Below are 20,079 nucleotides of genomic sequence, written 5' to 3' on the forward strand. Positions count from 1 at the left end.
TATGTATACACACGAGGTCAGAGGACAACTTCATGGAGTCAGTTTTCCTTTTAGAGCTAGTTCCAGGACAGCCTCCAAAAGCCACAGAGAAACCCTGTCTCGAAAAAACCAAAACAAACAAACAAACAAAACAACAGTTTTCCTTTTCACCATATGGAATTTCGGGATGAAATTTAGGTTGTCGGTCTTGGTGGCAGTTGCCTTTCCCCTGTGAGTCACCTCATTAGCCAAATAAACTCTAACACTGGGGGAAGACACAAAACGTGTCCATGTTTCTAACATAGTGCACTAATTTAATGATCTTATCAGAACCCTACTTAGTATTGGGACTGGTGGAGCATGCCTGTAATCCTAGCCCTTGAAGGTTGGAGTAACAGCTCAGTGTTTAAGATTGTTTGCAGATGCCGGGCAGTGGTGTCTTATGACTTTGAAACAAGTGCTCAGGAAGCAGAGGCAGGCAGATCTCTGTGAGTTTGAGGCCTGCCTGGTCTACTGAGTGAGTTCCAGGACAGCCAGGGGTACACAGAGAAACCCTGTCTCAAAAAAAAAAAAAAAAAACAAGCAAACAAACAAAAGACTGATTGGTGTTTTTTGCAAAGGACGCAAGTCTGGTTCTAAGCACCCACATCAGGTGGTTCACAACTATCTGTAACGCCAGTTCTAGGGTATCCTACACCTTCTGGCCTCTGCTAACACCCACACTGACTTTTGTGCACATGTACAGACACATACACACACACAATTAGAAATAAAATAAATTTATGTTATTGGGGAGACGGCTCAGTGGTTAAGAGTACTGACTGTTCTTCCAGAGGACCAAGGTTTGATTTCCCAACATCCACATGGCAGCTCTCAGCCATGTGTAGTTCCAGGGGATCTGACACCTTCTTCTGGCTTCCAATGGCACCAGGCATTTGAATAGTGCATAGACACACATGCAGGCATAACAGTCATACAGGACAGGCAGTAGTGGCACACACCTTTAATCCCAGCATTTGGGAGACAGATGCAGGTGGATCTCTGTGAGTTTGAGGCCAGCCTGGTCTGTAAGAGCTAGTTCCAGCACAGCCTCCAAAGCCACAGAGAAACCCTGTCTCGACCCCCCCCCAAAAAGAGAGCGAGATTATGAAAGAAAAATAAAGAAGGATTATGGCCAGGCAATAATCCCAACAGAGGCAGGTGGATCTCCTTGAGTTCGAGATCAGCCTAGACTACAAAGTAAGTTCCAGGACAGGCTCCAAAAACTACAGGGAAAGCCTGTCTTGAATAAAAACAAAGAAAAAAAAAAAAACAGAGATTATGAAAATCCCCCAGGCTGCTGTGGGAGAACGGAGCTGTACCTCCTATCTGTCCCCTTCCTTTATGCTGAAACTCTCTACTTCTGCTTCCCAAATACTATGATTACAGGCCAGCTGTATCACCATGTGTGGCTTTCGGGTGGAAGTTTTATGTTTAGTTCGTATGATGAATGACATAAACTAATTTAAATATTTAAAGGGGTTTACACCTAGAAAAACAAAACAAACAAACCTATGTAGTTGTTCTAAATAACAATGATTCCAAGTTCCTAAGTCAGATGTGCCTAGACAGATTTCAGGGAAAATATCCTTTAAGAATGTCAGTCACTTTCGTAGAAGGAAGCTGGGATAGGAGATCCCATAGCAACCTACAGAACAATGGAAATTCCTTACTTCTGTAGACTTTGGAGGGGAGGGGTCTCTGAGTTTAGCGGTGTAGTGATGGTACTAAATAGGGTATAAGGCCACAACTCAGGTTGCCTAGGGCTGGGGCACATCAGCCACTTAGTCCTATTGTCTATGTGCACTTCTACCATAGGGCTTCTATATGCCATGAGCTTAGGGAAGGTTCTAGATACAAGATAAGGTGAGGGTGGTCCCCTCTGCCGAGATGGCATCAGCGACCCAACATTAGTAACTTTTCTCATTGCTGTGAAGAAAATACTTGTCAAGAGCAACTGAAAGAAAGCTTTATTCTGGGAGCACAGTCCATCTTGGCGGGGAAGACATGCTGGTAGGATCCTAAGATAGCTGCTTTCATTGCAGAGAGGAAGCAGAGAGAAACAAATGCTGGAGCTCAGCTCACTCTTTCTTTCTTATATATTCAGTTTAGAATCCCAGCCCTCAGGGTATCGTACCCCACATCTAGGGTGGTTCTTCCCACCTCAGTTAACCCAATCTAGAAACCCACAAGCAAGTGCAGAAGTTTGCTTCCTAAGGGATTCTAGGTCCTGTCAAGTTGACATTATTAACCATGTCATCTGCCTTTATCACAATCATGGCACTGTCATCTGCAAGTCCTTTGAAAGAATGTAGTATCGGGTTATTGTTACCAATCTGAGGAAGCTAATGCTAATAGGGGAGACAATGAAATAATTGGAAGAAAAAACTATTTCATGAATTACCAATAGAAGAACTAATCACAGCTGGCAGAGTAGCATTGCTCATAATACTAAGGGGTCCAAGGAGGGAGGAATACTTCTTTGCTTTTTTGTTTGTTTTTGTTTTCCCAGACAGGATTTCTCCGTGTATCCCCGACTGTCCAGGAACTTACTCTGCAGACCTGCTGGTCTTGAACTCACAGAGATCTGCCTGCCTCTGCTTACTGAATGTTGGAATCAAAGGCGTGTGCCACCACTGCCAGCAGGGGGAGGGGTACTTGAAGCCCGAGTGTGACACCAATATAGACTGTATAAAGAGTTTGCACCTCAAGACAGAAACAAGCCTAATCAATCAGTCCCAACAACACCAACACATTTGCTTAACAGGCAGGAGGCCCCATCTCCATGAAAAAAGTAGGTAAAATTTCAGGTGCATCTGTGATTGTAGAATTAAGAAGTGAAGATAGGAAAATCAGGAATTGAGGACCTTGACAACATGAGACTCCATAGTAAACAAAACCAAATAAAACATTATAGAATCTTAAAAAGCATAGTAAGATTAAGTATGCATAATTCTGTTTTAAATTTTAATTACTCATATTTACCTATCCATCTCCCCATTCCCTCGTCCTCCCCTCCTCCCATGTTCCCCACCCAACCCAAACCCTACTCCTCCCCAGGGATAGTGAAGCCCTTACCAAGGACCTTCAAAGTCTGTCATATTGTTTGGGAGAGGGTCGAGACCCTCCTTGCTGTATTTGGTCTGCAATAGTATCCCTCCATAGGGAGTGGGCTCCCAAGGTCCATTTGTGCTCTAGGGATAAAGACTGGCTCCGCTGTTAGAGGTCCCATAGACTGTGTTGGGCTCCTAGCTGGTACCCACATTCAGAGGGCTTGGTTTGGTCCAATGCTGTTTCCCCAGCTTTATGACGAGGGTCTCCATGCTATCAGAAGGTCAGGTCCACTGTTTCTGCAGGTTTCTGCATCTCCGTCTTGGCTCCTTTGCTCAACCCTCCTCCCTCTCCACAAGGGAATTCCAGTAGTATGGTTCAGTGCTTAGCTATGGGTGTCTGCTTCTGCTTTGAACAGCAACTGAATGCAGACTCTCCTTCATCTCCCTGCCCCCGGGCTCCAATTTGGTCAGGGTTCTTGTCCCCATCCCCTTCTTCAAGGGACTAAGCATGCATAATTCTAACTCTATGAATTGTTCTAGCAGAGAACCTTATGAATGCTACATCATTAACAACTGTAAATTCTTTAGCATTTTTTACCTAGTCATCTGATTACATTTTCCCATGTAAGTGTATCTTGTGAGCCAGGTGGTGGTAGTGGTGGTGCATGCCTTTGACCCTAGCACTTGGGAGGCAGAAGCAGGCAGATCTCTGTAAGTATAGGACAGCCTGGTTTACAGAGCTAGTTCCAGTGCAGCCAGGGCTATGCCAAGAAACCCTGCTTTGAAAAACCAACAAATGGGCTAGAGAGATGGCTCAGCGTTTAAGAGCAGTGACTGTTCTTCCAGAGGTCCTGAGTTCAATTCCCAGCAACCACATGGTGGCTCACAACCACCTTGAATGAGATCTAGTACCTTCTGTTGGCAGGCAGACAGCTGTATACATAATAAATAAAATCTTAAAAAAAAAAGAAAAAACAACAAGCAAAAAAAGTGTATTTTGTTTTTTTCTTCTTCCCCTTATACCACCTCTACTTGCCCCTTGTCCCCAAAATCTTTGCAGCTAAGATGGTTTTCAGGTTGTTTAAAAATTTTTTTTTATTTAAAATTTTTTATTTAAATTAGAAACAAGATTGTTTTACATGTCAATCCCAGTTCCCTCTCCGTCCCCTCTTCCCCTGTCCCCCACTAACTCCCTACCTATTCAATACCATTTCTGCTCCCCAGGAAGAGTGAGGCCTTCCATGGGGGGGCGGTCTTCAGAGTCTGTCATATTCTTTGGGAATAGGGCCTAGGCCCTCCCCCGCGTGTCTAGGCTGAGGGAGTATCCCTGTATGTGAAATGGGATCCCAAAGTCCATTCCTACGCTCGGGATAAGTACTGATCTACTACAAGAGGCCCCATATATTTCCGAGGCCTCCTCACTGACACCCACATTCATGGGGTCTGGATCATGCTGTTTTCCCAGTGATCAATCTTCGGGTTGTTTTGTTTTTTGTCATCCGAGTTTATGTCACTATATCTGTGTAACATTTGCAGTCTGAGCAGGGTTTAGAAGCAGGTGTGCTGGTGCAAACTTTCAACTGCAGCGCTCGTGAGACTGCAGGAGCCCAAAGGTTGAGGTCATACTTGATCTATACAGAGACGCTCTTCCGGTACCCCCAACTCATTCATTCTTTTGGTTTGTGAGACATCTCACCACACGCAAATGGATCCCAAACCATGTAGCTGCAGATGACAGAACCTATTCCTCTTGCCTCTATCTCCGGAGTTAAATTAGGATTACAGGTATGTCACCATGTCCAGTAATCTTACTGTTTATATCTTTTCATGTTGAAGAACACAGGGCAACTTAAAATATTTCAGCAGTGGTGTGTGTGTGTGGGGGGGAATTGGATCCCCTGGAACAGGAGTTAGACAGCTGTGAGCTGCCATGTGGGTGCTGGGAATTGAACCGAAATGCTCTGGAAGAGCAGCCAGTGCTCTTAACCGCTGAGCCATCTCTCCAGCCCTAATTTATTTATTTATTGACAGAGGTCCCATTCTGTCATTTACACTGGTCTCCAACTCATAGCAATCTCGGGCCCCAGTCCCCAGCGAGCTGGGATTATGGGATTACATGCATGAACCACCACTTCCAAGGCAGACAGATCCTTGGGTCTTGCCCTCCATCCCTGGGCCACCTCGACTCTACCTCGTCCTGGAGAAAAGGCCTTTCTTTCTCATATCTGCTGCAGCTTCCCGATTTGCCTTCCCAGCTCCTGGGAGAGACCCGGAAGTTGCTAACCCCCAGACCGGAAATTGCTCACGCCCCGCGCCCGGCGCCCGGCTCTGTAGTCTTGGCGGGGTGTGGAGCTGTCACAGGGTCTCGTGGCCCAGTGGCGGCGGCCCTGGGGAGGGGCGCGGTCGGTCCATAGCGGCCTTCCGCGGCCTGGGCACCGGGGTAGGCCGCAGCTGCGCACGGGGTGTGGCGCGGACTAACGGGAACCGTGAGCCCTGCGCTAATTAGAGCCGACTCGGCGCCGGAGGGATCGGCGGGAAATGGCGGACGAGGCGTTGTTTTTGCTTCTCCATAACGAGATGGTGTCGGGAGTATACAAGTCCGCCGAGCAGGGGGAAGTGGTGAGTGCCGCCACGCACCGTGGGGTCCTGCGGGACGCTTGCTTCCGGTCCTCTTCCGCCCCGCGGCCGCAGACGCCCCTTAGGTTAGACCCAACCGGGCCACCTCGAGGCGCCCGTCCCACAGCGTCTAACCTGTGTGTCGGCTGTCTCCTCCCTTTCTGTTTTGTGCCTTCAGTTGGGTGGGCTGGTGTCCGTATGTGCCTTTGCGTGCACGCCACAGATGTTTTTTTACAATTGGCCCTATGAGGGTTTACTGAGAGTCCAACCGCAGAGCAGCTGATTTTGACATACCTAATTAATTTTCCTGATGCTCCCCGCACTTCGAGAGACCCGCCACAGCTATCCCAGAGAGACTCTTCGCCCACCTTTCTCATCTCTTGACTCAGGGTACCACTCGGCACAATTCCAGGGCCGAACCCTGATGAACCTTGGAGTTAAAAACCTAGCAAGACTTTTTTTTAGCAACAATTATGAAACTACTTAAATTCATTACTTAAAATATTTGGTGTTCGTTATGTGAGAGCTGGTTTTAGGAGTTTGGTTAATAGTGAGTGACACAGTAGCCCCGTCCTTGTGGAAGTTACATAGAATGTGGAAGTTCTTTGATTTCCTCATGATTTTTCTATTTTGGTGGGACCCGACCTTCTAGATAAAGATTAAACCCTTCCCTCACAGACTTTAGGGGATAGAATTTAGTGATAAATGTATTGGGTTGCAATTAGGCATAAAATCACAGAAAGTAACCGAATTTTAGAAATGAGACAATTTGAGGTCATCAGGTCAGTAGCCATCCCCTGTCCCCTTTTGAGACAGGGTCTCTCTCTTTAGCCCTGGTTTGCAAGGAAATCAATTTGCTGATCATGCTGGACTGACTGCAACTCACAGAGCTCATCTTGACTGTTTCCCAGGTGCAGGCATTAAAGGCATGTGCTGACACCTGGCAGGAGCCCCTTCTTTAATGCTATTGATAAAGGGGTGAAGGTTAGGGAATAGAATCTTGAAAGAGGAGGGACTCTGTTTTTGAGACAGGATCTCAGACTGTAAGAAATTATAAGAAAGATGGGCATTAGCCTGGCGGTGGTAGCGCATGGCTTCAATCCCGGTACTGGGGAGGCAGAGGCGGGCCTGGTCTACAGTGAAGAGTTCCAGAACCGGCTCCCAAGATACACAGAGAAACCCTGTCTTTTTTCCATTTATTTATTTATTTATTTATTTATTTATTTATTTATTTATTTATTTATTGGCTTTTCGAGACAGGGTTTCTCTGTGTAGCTTTGGAACCTTTCCTGGCACTCGCTCTGGAGACCAGGCTGGCCTCGAACTCACAGAGATCCGCCTGCCTCTGCCTCCCGAGTGCTGGGATTAAAGGCGTGGACTACCAACGACCGGCCTCCCTCTTTGTTTTTTTGAGACAAATTTGTCTATAGCTTTGGAAGTTGTCGTGGAACTCGATCTGTAGACCAGGCTGGCCTCAAACTCACAGAGATCCATCTGTCTCTGCCTCCAGAGTGCTGGGATTAAAGTTGTGCTCCACCACTCCTGAGCTCAAATCCTGTTTCTCATTACAACCATCTACAACAGATGCTCCCCCCCCCCCAATCTTTTGTTTTGTTTTTTGAAACAGGGTTTCTCTGTGGCTTTGGAGGCTGTCCTGGAACTAGCTCTTGTAGTCCAGGCAGGTCTCAAACTCACAGAGATCCGCCTGCCTCTGACTCCGGAGTGCTGGGATTACAGGCATGCACCACCACCGCCTGGCCACAGTCAGTTGTTTTCTATATTTTACTTGTGGTGGGTTTTTGTAATGCTTTCCATCTGCTGCAGAAGAAACAGTTACGTATAGGTATAAAGGTTGAGAATGCAGTTAGAAATTATATTGGTTTAGGAAAGTGGCAGTCGGAGGTTCTCGTCTAGGGTTCATGACTTCATAGGCATGAATTCCTTTCTCGTGAACAGACCTTATGTCCAATTAGGTGGCTGCTGGTTACCGCCAAGATGTAAGTTCCACTGTTGTACCCTTGGAGACATTCTGCTGTGATGGTCTTTGTTGTGGTTTATAGCATTACAGCTGGGTAGGGCTATTGGTTGCTTTCCTCCCTTGGCAGTTTGCATACCACTTTTGGATACTGTAGTAGCTAGTCTTCAGGGAGAATATTTCTAGTCAGTTCCAGCTCAATTCATCCAAGTTCTGTGTATGATGTGTGTTGTGTCTTCAGCAATAGAGTCTTACTTCAGGTTCTGGGAGGCAGTCAAGGGCAAGGGCAAAAGCTTATATTGTTTTGGGGAGTCTCCTGAACTCCCCTTTGCAGTAGTTACAGAGAGGTGTTTCACAACTGGCACTGAGGTTTTTGCTAGTTAGCATGTGGCTCTGGGGTGAGCATTATCTCTTTAAGCAGTGTTACTTAATTGAAATGTGTGTGTGTATTCTAGTGTCATCTTGAATTTATTTGTAGCATTTCAAAATTGTCACTATACTACCAGCAGAATACTCTCCTGATAAAGGTTCTTGTTGCCAAGCCTGAGAACCTGAGTTGGATTCCTGGGACCCACATGATGGAAGGAGCAAACCAACTAAAGTTTGTCCACACACACACACACACACACACACACACACACTCTCACTCTCTCTCTCTCTCTCTCTCTCTCTCTTTTACACACACACACACACACACACACACACACACACACACAGCATGTAAGACAAATTTAGAGCTGTTAAGTTGTTACTTACCCAGGTGCCTGCTGCTGCCAAGCCTGAGGCCCTCAGTTGACTTGTTGAATCCCTTGGATACATATGGAGGAAAGAGAACTAGTACCTACAAATTGTCCCTCACTTCCACCTTGTGCCATGATGTGCCCCTCCAAATATTTATAATAAAATATTTAAGCAAAAAGTTGTTTTGTTGTGAGAGTCTTCTACTTGTTTGTTTATTTAATTTTTAAGCTATTGTGAATTTGTTTTCTCCCTGATTTCTTTCTTTGCAAGTGGTATATAGAAACGGTGCTGATGTAAAAAACAAAACAAAACAAAAAACAGTTTGAGTCTGTGAATCTGTATGTGCCCATCTGTGTTCCTGCGTGTGCCATGTGCATGTCATAGTGCACGTGTGGAGGTCAGAGAATTCCTGGAGTCATTTCTCTCCTTTTAGCATGAGTACTGTGGGTTAAGTCATCAGGGTTGGTGACAAGTACCTTTACCTGCTGAGCCATCTTTCTGGCCTCTGATTCCTGTTTTACTGTTTTAAAATACAGATGTCTTAGAATTCAAAGAGTATTCAAAACTTTATTTATTTATTTATTTATTTATTTTTTGATAGGAAAATGGAAGATGTATTACTAAGCTGGAAAACATGGGGTTCCGAGTGGGACAAGGATTGATAGAAAGGTGAGCAGTATGGATTTGAAAATTTTCTTCCAGGTAGGTTATGAACACAGAACATGGATTTCAAATCATTACAGATAAGTTGAGATATTTTGATTTTAATTTCCAATTTTTAATTATTTTCTATTTTGTAGTTAGTAGATTGAACATTATTCTTAAAAGGCTGCTGGTATGTCAGTAGTAGAGCGTGTGTTTAGTGAGCATGAAGTCCTGGGTTCTATCCCTGAAAAAAACATTCTCTTTCGATCTGATGCTAGTTTAATTCTGTCATTCAGGTTTTATTATTTTTTTATTTTATTTTATTTTTTTAAAGATTTATTTATTATGTATACAACATTCTGCCTCCATATATGCTTGCACACCAGAAGAGGGCACCAGATCACATTACAGATGGTTGTGAGCCACCATGTGGTTGCTGGGAATTGAACTCAGGACCTCTGGAAGAACAATCAGTGCTCTTAACCTCTGAGCCATCTCTCCAGCCCGGTTTTATTATTTTTATTTATGGACATGGCCTTGCATGTCCATTAACTTCAGATTTACTATTCTTCCTGTCAGGCCTCTTAGTACTAGGTTTAGAACCATTTTCTACTGTGCCCAGCTTCAAATTTTATGTTTTCATAATTGAAGAAGACCTCTTTTACATAGGTGATTATTTTCCCCTGAAAACATTAATATATTGAGATACTTATTTACAGTCTGATTGCATTTTCTGCTAATGGCTTAGTAGGTTTTAAAAACTGACTGGAATTTTGTTTAACTGCATAAGCATAGAAATGCCTTAAAGTCTGTGTTCATGGATCACTTCTGTTTTGCTTTTTTGTATTCCTTTCTGAATATCTAAGTAGTTGAATTTAGATTAGATTAAATTTTGCATAAAACACTCCAATTATGCTTACTTTTCTTTTGATTTTTCAGGACAGGGTTTCTCTGTTCTGGAACATGCTCAGTAGACTAGATGGCCTCTGCCTCATGAGTGTTGGGATTAAAGGTGTGTGCCATCACTGCCTGGCTTTTTTTTTTTTTTTGAGGTAGAGTTTCATACTGTAGCCCAACCTCCCAGCCTGCCCTGGAACTCATGTAGCCCAGGTTAGCCTTAGACCTGTGGAGACCTTATCTCACTCAGCCTCCAGAGTGCTTGGATTGCAGGCACAAACCACCACACTCAACTAGGTCATTTTTGTTGTTTTCACCTGCTAGTTTGAATTGTCTCTGAAAATATGGCTGACTAATAACTAATAGACTTTTGAGCCATGTAATTATGTAACAGAATGTAAATCTACTGAGCTGAGATTGAGTGTCAATAAATGTTTAGTGCTAGTGGCATTTAGAAATTAGTTAATAATTTGCCCCTTGTTAGAAAAGTATTTCCCTCTTTGTTTTCTTTGGAAGAAATACATTGTATTACTTCTAGTTGATCTTCTTAGGTTTACGAAAGATACTGCAAGGTTCAAGGATGAATTAGACATCATGAAGTTTATATGTAAAGACTTTTGGACTACAGTATTCAAGAAACAAATTGACAATCTAAGGACAAATCATCAGGTATTTAGATTTTAAAATCACTTAATGTGAATGCCCTTCTTATCAAGTATTTACTTGCCTATTTCGGTGTGTGATGTATGTTTGAACACGGCCACTCGAGTGGCACAGGGAGGTGAGAGGGCAGCTTCTGGGAGTTATTTCTCCTTCTACCTTAGGTTCATGGGATCCAGGTGAGTTTGTGAGGCGTGAGCTATCTTTATTACCCTCAATTCACTTATTTAAATTAATTTTTTTGAGGATTTTTTTTTTTTTTTTTTTCGAGACAAGGTTTCTCTGTGTAGCTTTGGAGCCTATCCTGGAACTTGATCTGAAGACCAGGTTGGCCTCGTACTCACAGGGATCCACCTGCCTCTGCCTCGAAAATGCTGGGATTAAAGGCGTGAGCCACCAATGCCCGGCTTGAGGATTTATTTTTATGTACATAAGAGCATTTTTATGTGCATTCAGTGGCCAGAAGAGGGTGTCGGATTCCTTGCAGCTGGAGTTATAAAAGATTGTGAGCTTCAGTGTGTTTGCTGAGCACTTAACCTGGGTCCTTTACAAAGGTAGTAAGTGCTCTTCATAGCTGAGCCATCTCACTCTTCAGGCCCCTATAACTCTTGCTTTTTGGTGGTGGTGGTAGTGGGGTAAACTTCATGTTTTTCTAATGTTGTTGCTAAGTCAGTCTTTTTCTCAAGTAGGATAAAGTGAATTAGGAGAAAGAAGTTATCAGTAACTATAACTGTTTTTTTTCCCTGTAATTACATAAGTTGTGTTAAAATTAAAATTTAGCATCGGGAGGCAGAGGCAGGCCGATCTCTTTAAGTTTGAGGCCAGTTTAGTCTACAGAGTGAGTTACAGGACAGCCAGAGTAACACAGAGAAACCCTGTCTTGAAAAGCCAAAAAAAAACCCAAACAAACAAAACAACCAAAAAACCAACACAAGTTGAAAATGGGGGCTAGATTGGCTCAGTGGTTAAGTACCTGTATTGCTCTTCTAGAGGACACGAGTTTGGTTCCCAGTACCCATGATGGGTATCTCATAAACTCTTGAAATTACAGCTCCATGAGGATTCAGTGTGTCTGGCTTCTTTGGGAATCTACATACTGTGTAAATACACATACCTATAAACACCTAATTAAAAATAAAATAACCCAGCTGGGCATGGTGGCACAAGCCTTTAATCCCAGCACTTGAGAGGCAGAGGTCTTTGGAACGCTCACCGAGTTTGAGACCAGCCTGATCTACATAGCAAGTTCTAGGACAGTCAGTGTTACACACACACACACACACACACACACAAAAAAAAAAAAAAAAAAAAAAAAAAAGCAAAAAATAAAATAACCCTCTATCAGTGGGCAAAGAGACACCTCATTTTTGGTGGTGTTTTTATAGCTGGGGCTTTCTGAGTTCCATTTGGCAGGAATGTCATTCATGGCAGTGCCTCAGTGAAAAGTGCTGAGAAAGACATCAGTCTGTGTGGTTTTAAGCCTGAGTAACTCTTTGCCTACAAGTTTGCTTGTGACTGGGTTTATGAATAGAGGTGGACAGAACAGTCCTTCTTAGCATTACTTAAGGGTCCATGGACACAACTCTTCATTCCACTGTCCAGAAATGATAAAATGGGTCTTTTTTTCCAAAACATGTTTTCCAATAAAACTGTTAGATATGGGAAAAAAAAAATCTTTAGAATGAAGCACAAGAGTAATTGGTTTAAGAGTGATTCTTTGTTATTCAGAAATATGATAGTATTCAGAACCAAACTATGTCTATTTATATCTTTCGAATAATTTCTAAAGCCTAATCACGGACCATATTTGACTCTTAAATTACTTGCTTTTGTTTGATTAGAGAGATGGCTCAGTGGTTAAGAGCTCATACTATTTTAACAGAGGCCCTGAGTTCAGTTCCCAGTATCCCTGTCAGGTGCTCACAGCTGTCTGTAATTCCAGCTCCAGGGGATCTGATGTCTTCTCTCATCTCAGTGAGCAGCTACACCGATCTGCACATTCTCATACACAGATACACACAATTTTTTTTTTTTTTTTTTTAGTTCAGGGTTCTCGATGGGTGTTTGTGGCACACGCCTTTAATCCCAGCACTAGGGAGGCAGAGGCAGGCAGATCTCTGTGAGTTCGAGGCCAGCCTGGTCTCCAGACCGAGTGCCAGGATAGGCTCCACAGCCTATCCTGTTTTTTAAAAAAACAAAACAAAACAAAACAAAACAAAAAAACCCAAAAACAAACAAAAGACAGGGTTCTCTGTATCAGCCCTATATGTCCTGGAAATTGCTTTGTAGACCAGGCTGGCCTCAAACCCACAGAGATCTGCCTGCCTCTGCCTCCTGAGTGCTGGGACTAAAGGTGTGTGCCACCATCACCTGGCCCACACAAACAATTTTTTAAAAAATGAATCTTAAAAAAGAACTTGTTTGGGTGTGCAGTGGTTAGTTTGTGTTCTTTTTATTCATTCATTGATTTATTTACCTATCTACCTACCTACCTGCTTACCTAGCTGTCTTATCTATTTTATCTATTTATGTATTGAGACAGAGATTCACTTTGTATCCTAGGCTACTGACTTTGATGTTATCACAGTCAAGGGAAACTACAATCACCTAGGGTAAGGTAATTTCTAAGACTACATTGACTTTTGATATTATTTTTTGGTTTTTAAAACAGGGCATCTATGTACTTCAAGACAACAAATTTCGACTACTTACTCAGCTGTCTGCAGGAAAACAGTATTTAGAACATGCATCAAAGGTATTTAATGAAATTTGGTTTTGTACTAAAACAGAAAAACAGAATAATAGGGAAAATTACAAAGCCAACCATAGCAGATTGAAATTAAACATAATAATTTCAGCAACTCATTGAGAAGACCATCCCCATTCTTAAGTTCTTAAGTGGTCCTCTTTTAAGTAGATTTTCTTCTTTTTTTTTTCTAGATTTTTTTACGTTATTATTTTGCATGTATGAGTGTTTTGCCTGTTTATATGCTGTGCACCATATGTCTGCCCGTGTCTGAGGAGGTGGTGAACTTCTATGTGCGTGCTGGGAATTGAATTCCTGGCCTTTGCAAGACTAACAAGTGGTCTTAACCATCGAGCCAACTTTCTAGCCCCCCTTTTTTTTCTTTTTTCTTTTTTTTTTGTTTTTTTCGAGACAGGGTTTCTCTGTGGCTTTGGAGGCTGTCCTGGAACTAGCTCTTGTAGACCAGGCTGGTCTTGAACTCACAGAGATCCGCCTGCCTCTGCCTCCCGAGTGCTGGGATTAAAGGTGTGTGCCATCACCTCCTGGCTCCCTTTTTTTTTCTTAACCTGAATGTTAAAAATCCAAGTTCAAAAACGTAGGCAGAGGCAGGTGGATCCCTGTGAGTTCGAGGCCAGCCTGGTCTCCAGACCGAGTGCCAGGAGAGGCTCCAAAGCTACAAAGAGAAACCCTGTCTCGAAAAACCAAAAAAAAAAAAAAAAAAAGTTTTTTAATAAACTGTTTTGCCAGTGGTGGTGTTGAGGCAGTGGCACACACCTTAAGTCCCAGCACTCAGGAGGCAGTGGTAGGCAGGTCTCTGAGTTTGAGGCTAGATTGTTTAATATGGTGGTGTTACCACAGTAAAGATACTCAGACACAGACATTAGCAGTGCAGAATGAGTTACTTCAGAGCTTCTCATCTCCTTTGGTAGGCTAAAATGTTTAAGAAATATAATTGTCAGCCAGGTGGTGGCACGCTTTTAATCCCAGCACTCCGGAGGCAGAAGCAGGCGGATCTCTGTGAGTTGGAGACCAACCTGGTCTACAAGAGCGAGTTCCAGGATAGCCTCTAATGCCATAGAGAAACCCTGTCTCAAAAAAACCAAAAAAAAAAAAATTGTTGCACCTTAAGTATATCTGTATTTCTAGGGTTTGTGGGGGTTTTGCCTTTAATCACAAATCAATGAGTAAACAGATGGACTAAAGGAAACTAACACACTTCAGGGTGTTTTGTTTTTGGAGGGGAGGCAGGATCTCACTTTATAGTTTGGCTGCTCTGAAACTTCCTATGTAGACCAGGCTCTCCTGGAACTCACAGAGATCTGATACCTCTGCCTCTTAGTGCTGGTATTAAAGGCCTATGATGTCACCATGCCTGACAGAATAGCAGATTTTAATTTAAGGATTCCTTTGAAATAATTAAAGTATCTAGGCAAGTTTAACTTGCTGTTTATCTGTAAATACTTGTTCTTTCTTCAATTTTCTATTAATTTCTTAAAATTACCACACAAAGGTAATAGGTTTCACGCTTGTGTGCTTTGCTCTTATTGATCCTCCTCTCCCACGGCTCACTCCTTATCTGCCTCCCTTGTGCTGACCTCCTACTCCTAATAGCCTCCCTCTGCCTTCATGTCTCAAGCATTATATTGCTTTCTTGTTTTTTAATTTCCCAACTTATCATGGACCTAGAATTAGGCTTCAAGCATTTTTATGGTGTGTGTGTGTGTTATATATGTGTGTATGTATATATATATATATATATATATATATATATATATAATTTTTCTTTTTATCACATTTTACTGTTTTTAGTTCTCACTTTGGGGGCACCTTAGTTTCCTCAGTTGTGAAGAATAAGTTAAAGATTTTTGCTGGGGGACTGGATTGATGGCTCAGCAGTTAAGAGCACTTACCACAAAGCCCAGGCTGGTCTCCAAGTTGTAGTGATCCTCTTGCCTAAGTCGCTTGAGTGCTAGGATTACAAACAAGCTTCATAGCTAGGCTTTAGGTCTTAAACAATATTCATGTTTGGTTGTAGGAAGTTGGATGTGTTGGCACATGCTTGTAATCCCAGTGCTTCGCAGACAGAAGCTGGAAGACCAGGAGTTAGCTACATAGAAAGTTTGAGACCTGGCTGACCTACATGAGACCCTGACAAAAGGTGAAAAAGGAAAAAAAAGGCAGAGAGATCTTTGCTTAGTCAGCAGTATTGATAGGAAGGCTGAGAAAATAGGCAAGAAATTAAGGAGGCCTCAGTGAGTAGAAAAATAACTAGTTAAGTATTGTACTAAGCGTCTAATTAGGTATCTGTGCACAGCCTGGAGAACACTGACAAGCCAACTTGTTGTTTCTTTAATTAAACTTAACCTAGTTCTCTGTTTTTGTTATTACACTAGACTCAACTCTAACAGTTCTCTTGCAATATCTGTGCTGTTCCTTTCTTTTTAGTTAGAGGTTGCATGGTGTGGGGACTCTGTATGTTGCTCAGGTTGGCCTCTAATTGCTGCCTCAAGTAATGACCCTCCTGCCTTAGCCTGAAGAGCTGAAGTACAGGGGTGTACCACCAGTGGCTTTTCACACCTCCCCACATCCCCCCTTTCGTTTTTTGAGACATGGTTTTATTGTAATTTTTTTTAAAAAAGCAGCTTGAGAGAGAAAGATGTTATGTGAAAGAGTTCAAGTGGAAGGTTTTTTATTAGGGGAAAGAGATCATAAAAAGGGGAGGGGGGTAGCTGTAGAGATGGCTCAGAGGTTAAGAGCACTGGCTGCTCTTCCAGAGGTCCTGAGTTCAATTCCCAGCACCCACATGGTGGCTCACAACCATCTATAACATCTGGTGTCCTCTAGAACACTGTATTGATAGTAAATAAATACATCTTTAAAAAAGGGGGGTGGGAGACTGGCCTCCAGGGACAGGAGCAGCAAGAAAGAGGAGAGAAAGGGAGAGGAACAGAGATAGGCAGGGAGAGACAGACAGACAAAAGGGTGGCAGGTGGGCAGAGCCTTTTACAAGGGAACATAGTGAGTAGGCACAGGTGGTGCTCTTAATGGCTGTAGCTGAGTGTGTATCCTGTTAGAACCCCAAGGACAGGCCAGTACAAATGCCTAAGTACTAACAGGTCTTACTATGTGGCTATGGCTGATTTTGAACTCACCGTAGAATAGGCTGGCCTTGAACTCAGATCAGCCTGCTTCTCCTTCCTAAGTGCTGGGATTAAAGACTAGCTTTACAACTTCACTGTTTTTTGTTTGTTTGTTTGTTTTTTTCCGAGGCAGGTTTTCTTTGTGGCTTTGGAGGCTGTCCTGGAATTAGCTCTTGTAGACCAGGGTGGTCTTGAACTCACAGAGATCCGCCTGCCTCTGCTTCCTTAGTTCTGGGATTAAAGGCGTGCGTCACTGTTTCTTACCCCTGTCTTTTCCTCTTGCTCTTACCTCCTTGTCTTCTTTTTCATCCTCCTTTTAAAATACAGCAATGAGGTATTGGTATCACAGCTTAAATCAATTCCATGTTTATCAATAGCTTATTGTTTTAGTAAAACCTTACTGTTTTTTGTATTTTTCTTCCCTTTTAGTATCTAGCATTTACATGTGGCTTAATCAGAGGTGGCTTGTCAAACTTGGGAATAAAAAGTATTGTAACAGCTGAAGTATCTTCAATGCCTGCCTGTAAGTTTGTATATCTTACATATGTTTTAAGTCATTTTTCAGGTCTTTTTCTTTTAAATGTAGAGGAAACTAAAAATGCTGAAACTTTCATTTTAGTATCATTTATTTCACATTTATTTTGGAATATGTTTTCACTCAAGGTACTAACCAAGAACAAAAATTAATTAAGTTTCACTGTATTATTTTTCTATCCACTTACAAATTAGTAATGAAATACCAAGAATCACCAGGCATAGTTACTTACGCCTTTAATCCTGACCCTGAGGAAGCAGAGGCAGGCAGTCTCTGCTTGCCTGGACTGGACTACATAGTGAGCTCCAAGCCAGGGCTACATAATGAGACTCTGTCTCAAATGGGGAAGGGGAGGGAGAGAGGGGAGACAGACAGACCCAGGAGGTAGATAAGACACCTTATAAACCAGACAATTATCTAGTGGAATAGTCTTTATTGAGTATCTTAAAGAGTGTGAAAAGACCTTTGACATAGCAAGTTCTTTGAGTGAAACTACTTCCTGAATGGAAATGAATGTGCTTGTTTTCCTTATGCCTGAAATCAATAATTGTCCTGTGTTCCAGGCAAATTTCAGGTAATGATACAGAAGCTGTAGAGTGCAGTGAGAGACACAAGAGAGACTACTCCTGTACAAAGTATTGCAAGTACTGATGTCACCTCATCGTTGCTGTCTGTGCTGGAGCAAAGGTGTTCTCTCACCAGATTCACATAGACCAAATCAAAGTAGATAAAAGGTCCTCCCACCGTGACATAAACTAACTGAACTGTTCAATGATTTCAATGAACTAGACACCCAAGATGTAAGGTTCTTTATTTTAAACATCTTTATTTCCTTAGTGTAATATGTATTTAACCATAGATTGAGAAGTGAAACTCAGGGTGTGTTGAATTGCTGTATAGAAAAGTATGCATCAATCAGAATAGTTTGTGTTCAAATGACCAAAATTTGTTAAAGTATAAATCTGTTTTAGTTATTTAAAAAACAAATGACTATGCTAAATTAAGCTTAATTTTTATTGTATTGTTTATAATTTATTTCTGTTGAGAGAATTTGTATGCTTATATAAGGATTTCATTTATACATTGTGTATATGTGTATATATAAATACATATGTTACTCTCTAAATTGCTTGAAAATTCAATTTTACTTTAATACATTTCAGTACTTGAGACCTTTGTCAATTAATGAAAGTGAAATATGGAGTTGTTGGTAACTCTAGTGCCAGAAAATATTAGGTATTCTGGGAAGTAATTTTTATGCTTACTCCTGCTCACATGTTAGCCTTTTAAAAATATTTCATTTTAGTTTGTGTGTGTGTGTGCTCAGTCTGTGCTACAGAAAATAGGCCAGCAATGGCCACTCAAGACAAACTTTCCTTTTTTCTTTTTGGTTTTTCAAGAAGGGGTTTCTTTGTGTAGCCCTGGCTGTCCTAGAACTTGCTCTGTAGACCAGGCTGGCCTGGAACTCACAGAGATCTGCCTGTCTCTGCCTCCCAAGTGCTGGGATTCAAGACATGTGCCACCACTGCCCATCCAGAAACATTTTCTTGATCACTGTGTTGCAGTACTAGAGGAGGCAGAGCAGGTGAGTCTTCCAGTTGATCTAAGTGAACCTACTTATATATATAGCTGGAGAAAGGTGTGTTTGGACCAATCATAACCATGGAAGCTGTGTAGGGCTCCATTACTTCCTTATGTCTTTAGTACCATCACAGCCACAGGGGTTTGTACTTGAACCAATTAAAGCCTCGAATCTTTAGCATCAGTCTCAGTAGTCTTGCTAGATCACTGGGAAAGTACTCCCTCTCTAGCCTAGGTTTCATGGACATGCAAAGGTCACGAGGCCTGTGATAGCAGTCTTCTGCAAATTGTTTCAAACAGCCCTGGCTGAGGCATTGCTTTTAGGAGCAGGGGCAATTATCTATAATCGTAATGTATGTTTTTGAAAAAATATTTATTTTTTTGAGATTATAATATCACCTAATTTCTTCCCCTTCCTCCCTTTTATATATCCTTCCTTACTCTCTTTCAAATCCATGGCCTCTGTTTTTGTTTTTTTTTTAATTTTTATTTAAATTAAAAACAATCTTATTTTACATACCAATCCCAGTTCCCCCCATGGCTTCTCTTTTCAATAGTTTACATTTCTTTCCCCCCCTCCTGTTTTTTTTTTTTGGTTTTCAAGACAGGGTTTCTATGTATTGTTTTGGAGCCTGTCCTGGAATGCTCTATGTAGACCAGGCTGGCCTCGAACTCATAGAGATCAATCTGCCTCTGCCATCTCTGAGAGTCCCCCTCCCCCCATGCTGGGATTAAATTCATGTGCCACCAATGCCCGGCTACATTTCTTTCTTAAGGCCTCTGAGGAAGCTTGTGCTACCATGTAGGTAGTCTAGCAGCTGGTGGCTGATAGTTGTTTTGTTCAAGACAACCAGGGTGGTAAGGTAGAGTCCAACAGACCTTGAACATACTCATAACGATGTTTCAGCTGTTACCCCAAACACTGTCACTAACTTTGGCCCTGAGCTTCAGTTTTTAAGCTATAGAATAGAAACCCCATACTCTGCACCCATTGCAAATATTAATAGGTGGAACATGTTGGTATTCCCCTTAGGTATGATGCAATCCCTTCTGTGTTCAAGTTTACTGACTGAACAAGTGCATTTGACTGGTCACTCAGTATTCAGTGCTTAACTGACATCCTACTAGCATCATCTATGGATGGTCTGGGGAAGTCCTTTGCAGTAACTCTCCCACTGCAAAGATAAATGGTATTTATCCAAAATAATTGAAATGAGGGGTCCTGGAGTGACCACTGCCATGTTTACTACATTTCTCACAGTAACCAAGAGGTGGACATAGTATACAGGAATGAAGACATAAAGAAAATGTGGCATATACATGCTAAATAACAATTAGCCTTTAAAAAAAGAATTCCTGGGACTGTGGCTGTGGTAGAGTTGGTGGAGTGCTTGCCTAGTATGCATTGAAGCTGGGCTTTTCCCCAGCACCACATAAACTGGACATGATGGCGCATATCCTTCCGGAGCTTG

At 42.3% G+C, this 20,079-nt stretch overlaps 1 protein-coding gene across 1 annotated transcript; it reads left to right on the plus strand.

Moving 5' to 3' along the window:
* The first annotated feature begins 5,433 nt into the window (after positions 1-5,433).
* Positions 5,434-18,331, plus strand: Trappc6b (trafficking protein particle complex 6B). The gene is made up of 6 exons (XM_027419659.2): positions 5,434-5,690; positions 9,005-9,072; positions 10,497-10,614; positions 13,277-13,360; positions 16,921-17,014; positions 17,590-18,331. The coding sequence occupies exons 1-6, from the start codon at positions 5,610-5,612 to the stop codon at positions 17,619-17,621; spliced, it is 477 nt and encodes a 158-aa protein (XP_027275460.1). The 5' UTR covers positions 5,434-5,609; the 3' UTR covers positions 17,622-18,331.
* Positions 18,332-20,079: the final 1,748 nt, after the last annotated feature.

The sequence above is a fragment of the Cricetulus griseus genome, chromosome 5 (genome assembly GCF_003668045.3).
Source record: "Cricetulus griseus strain 17A/GY chromosome 5, alternate assembly CriGri-PICRH-1.0, whole genome shotgun sequence".
NCBI lineage: Eukaryota > Metazoa > Chordata > Mammalia > Rodentia > Cricetidae > Cricetulus > Cricetulus griseus.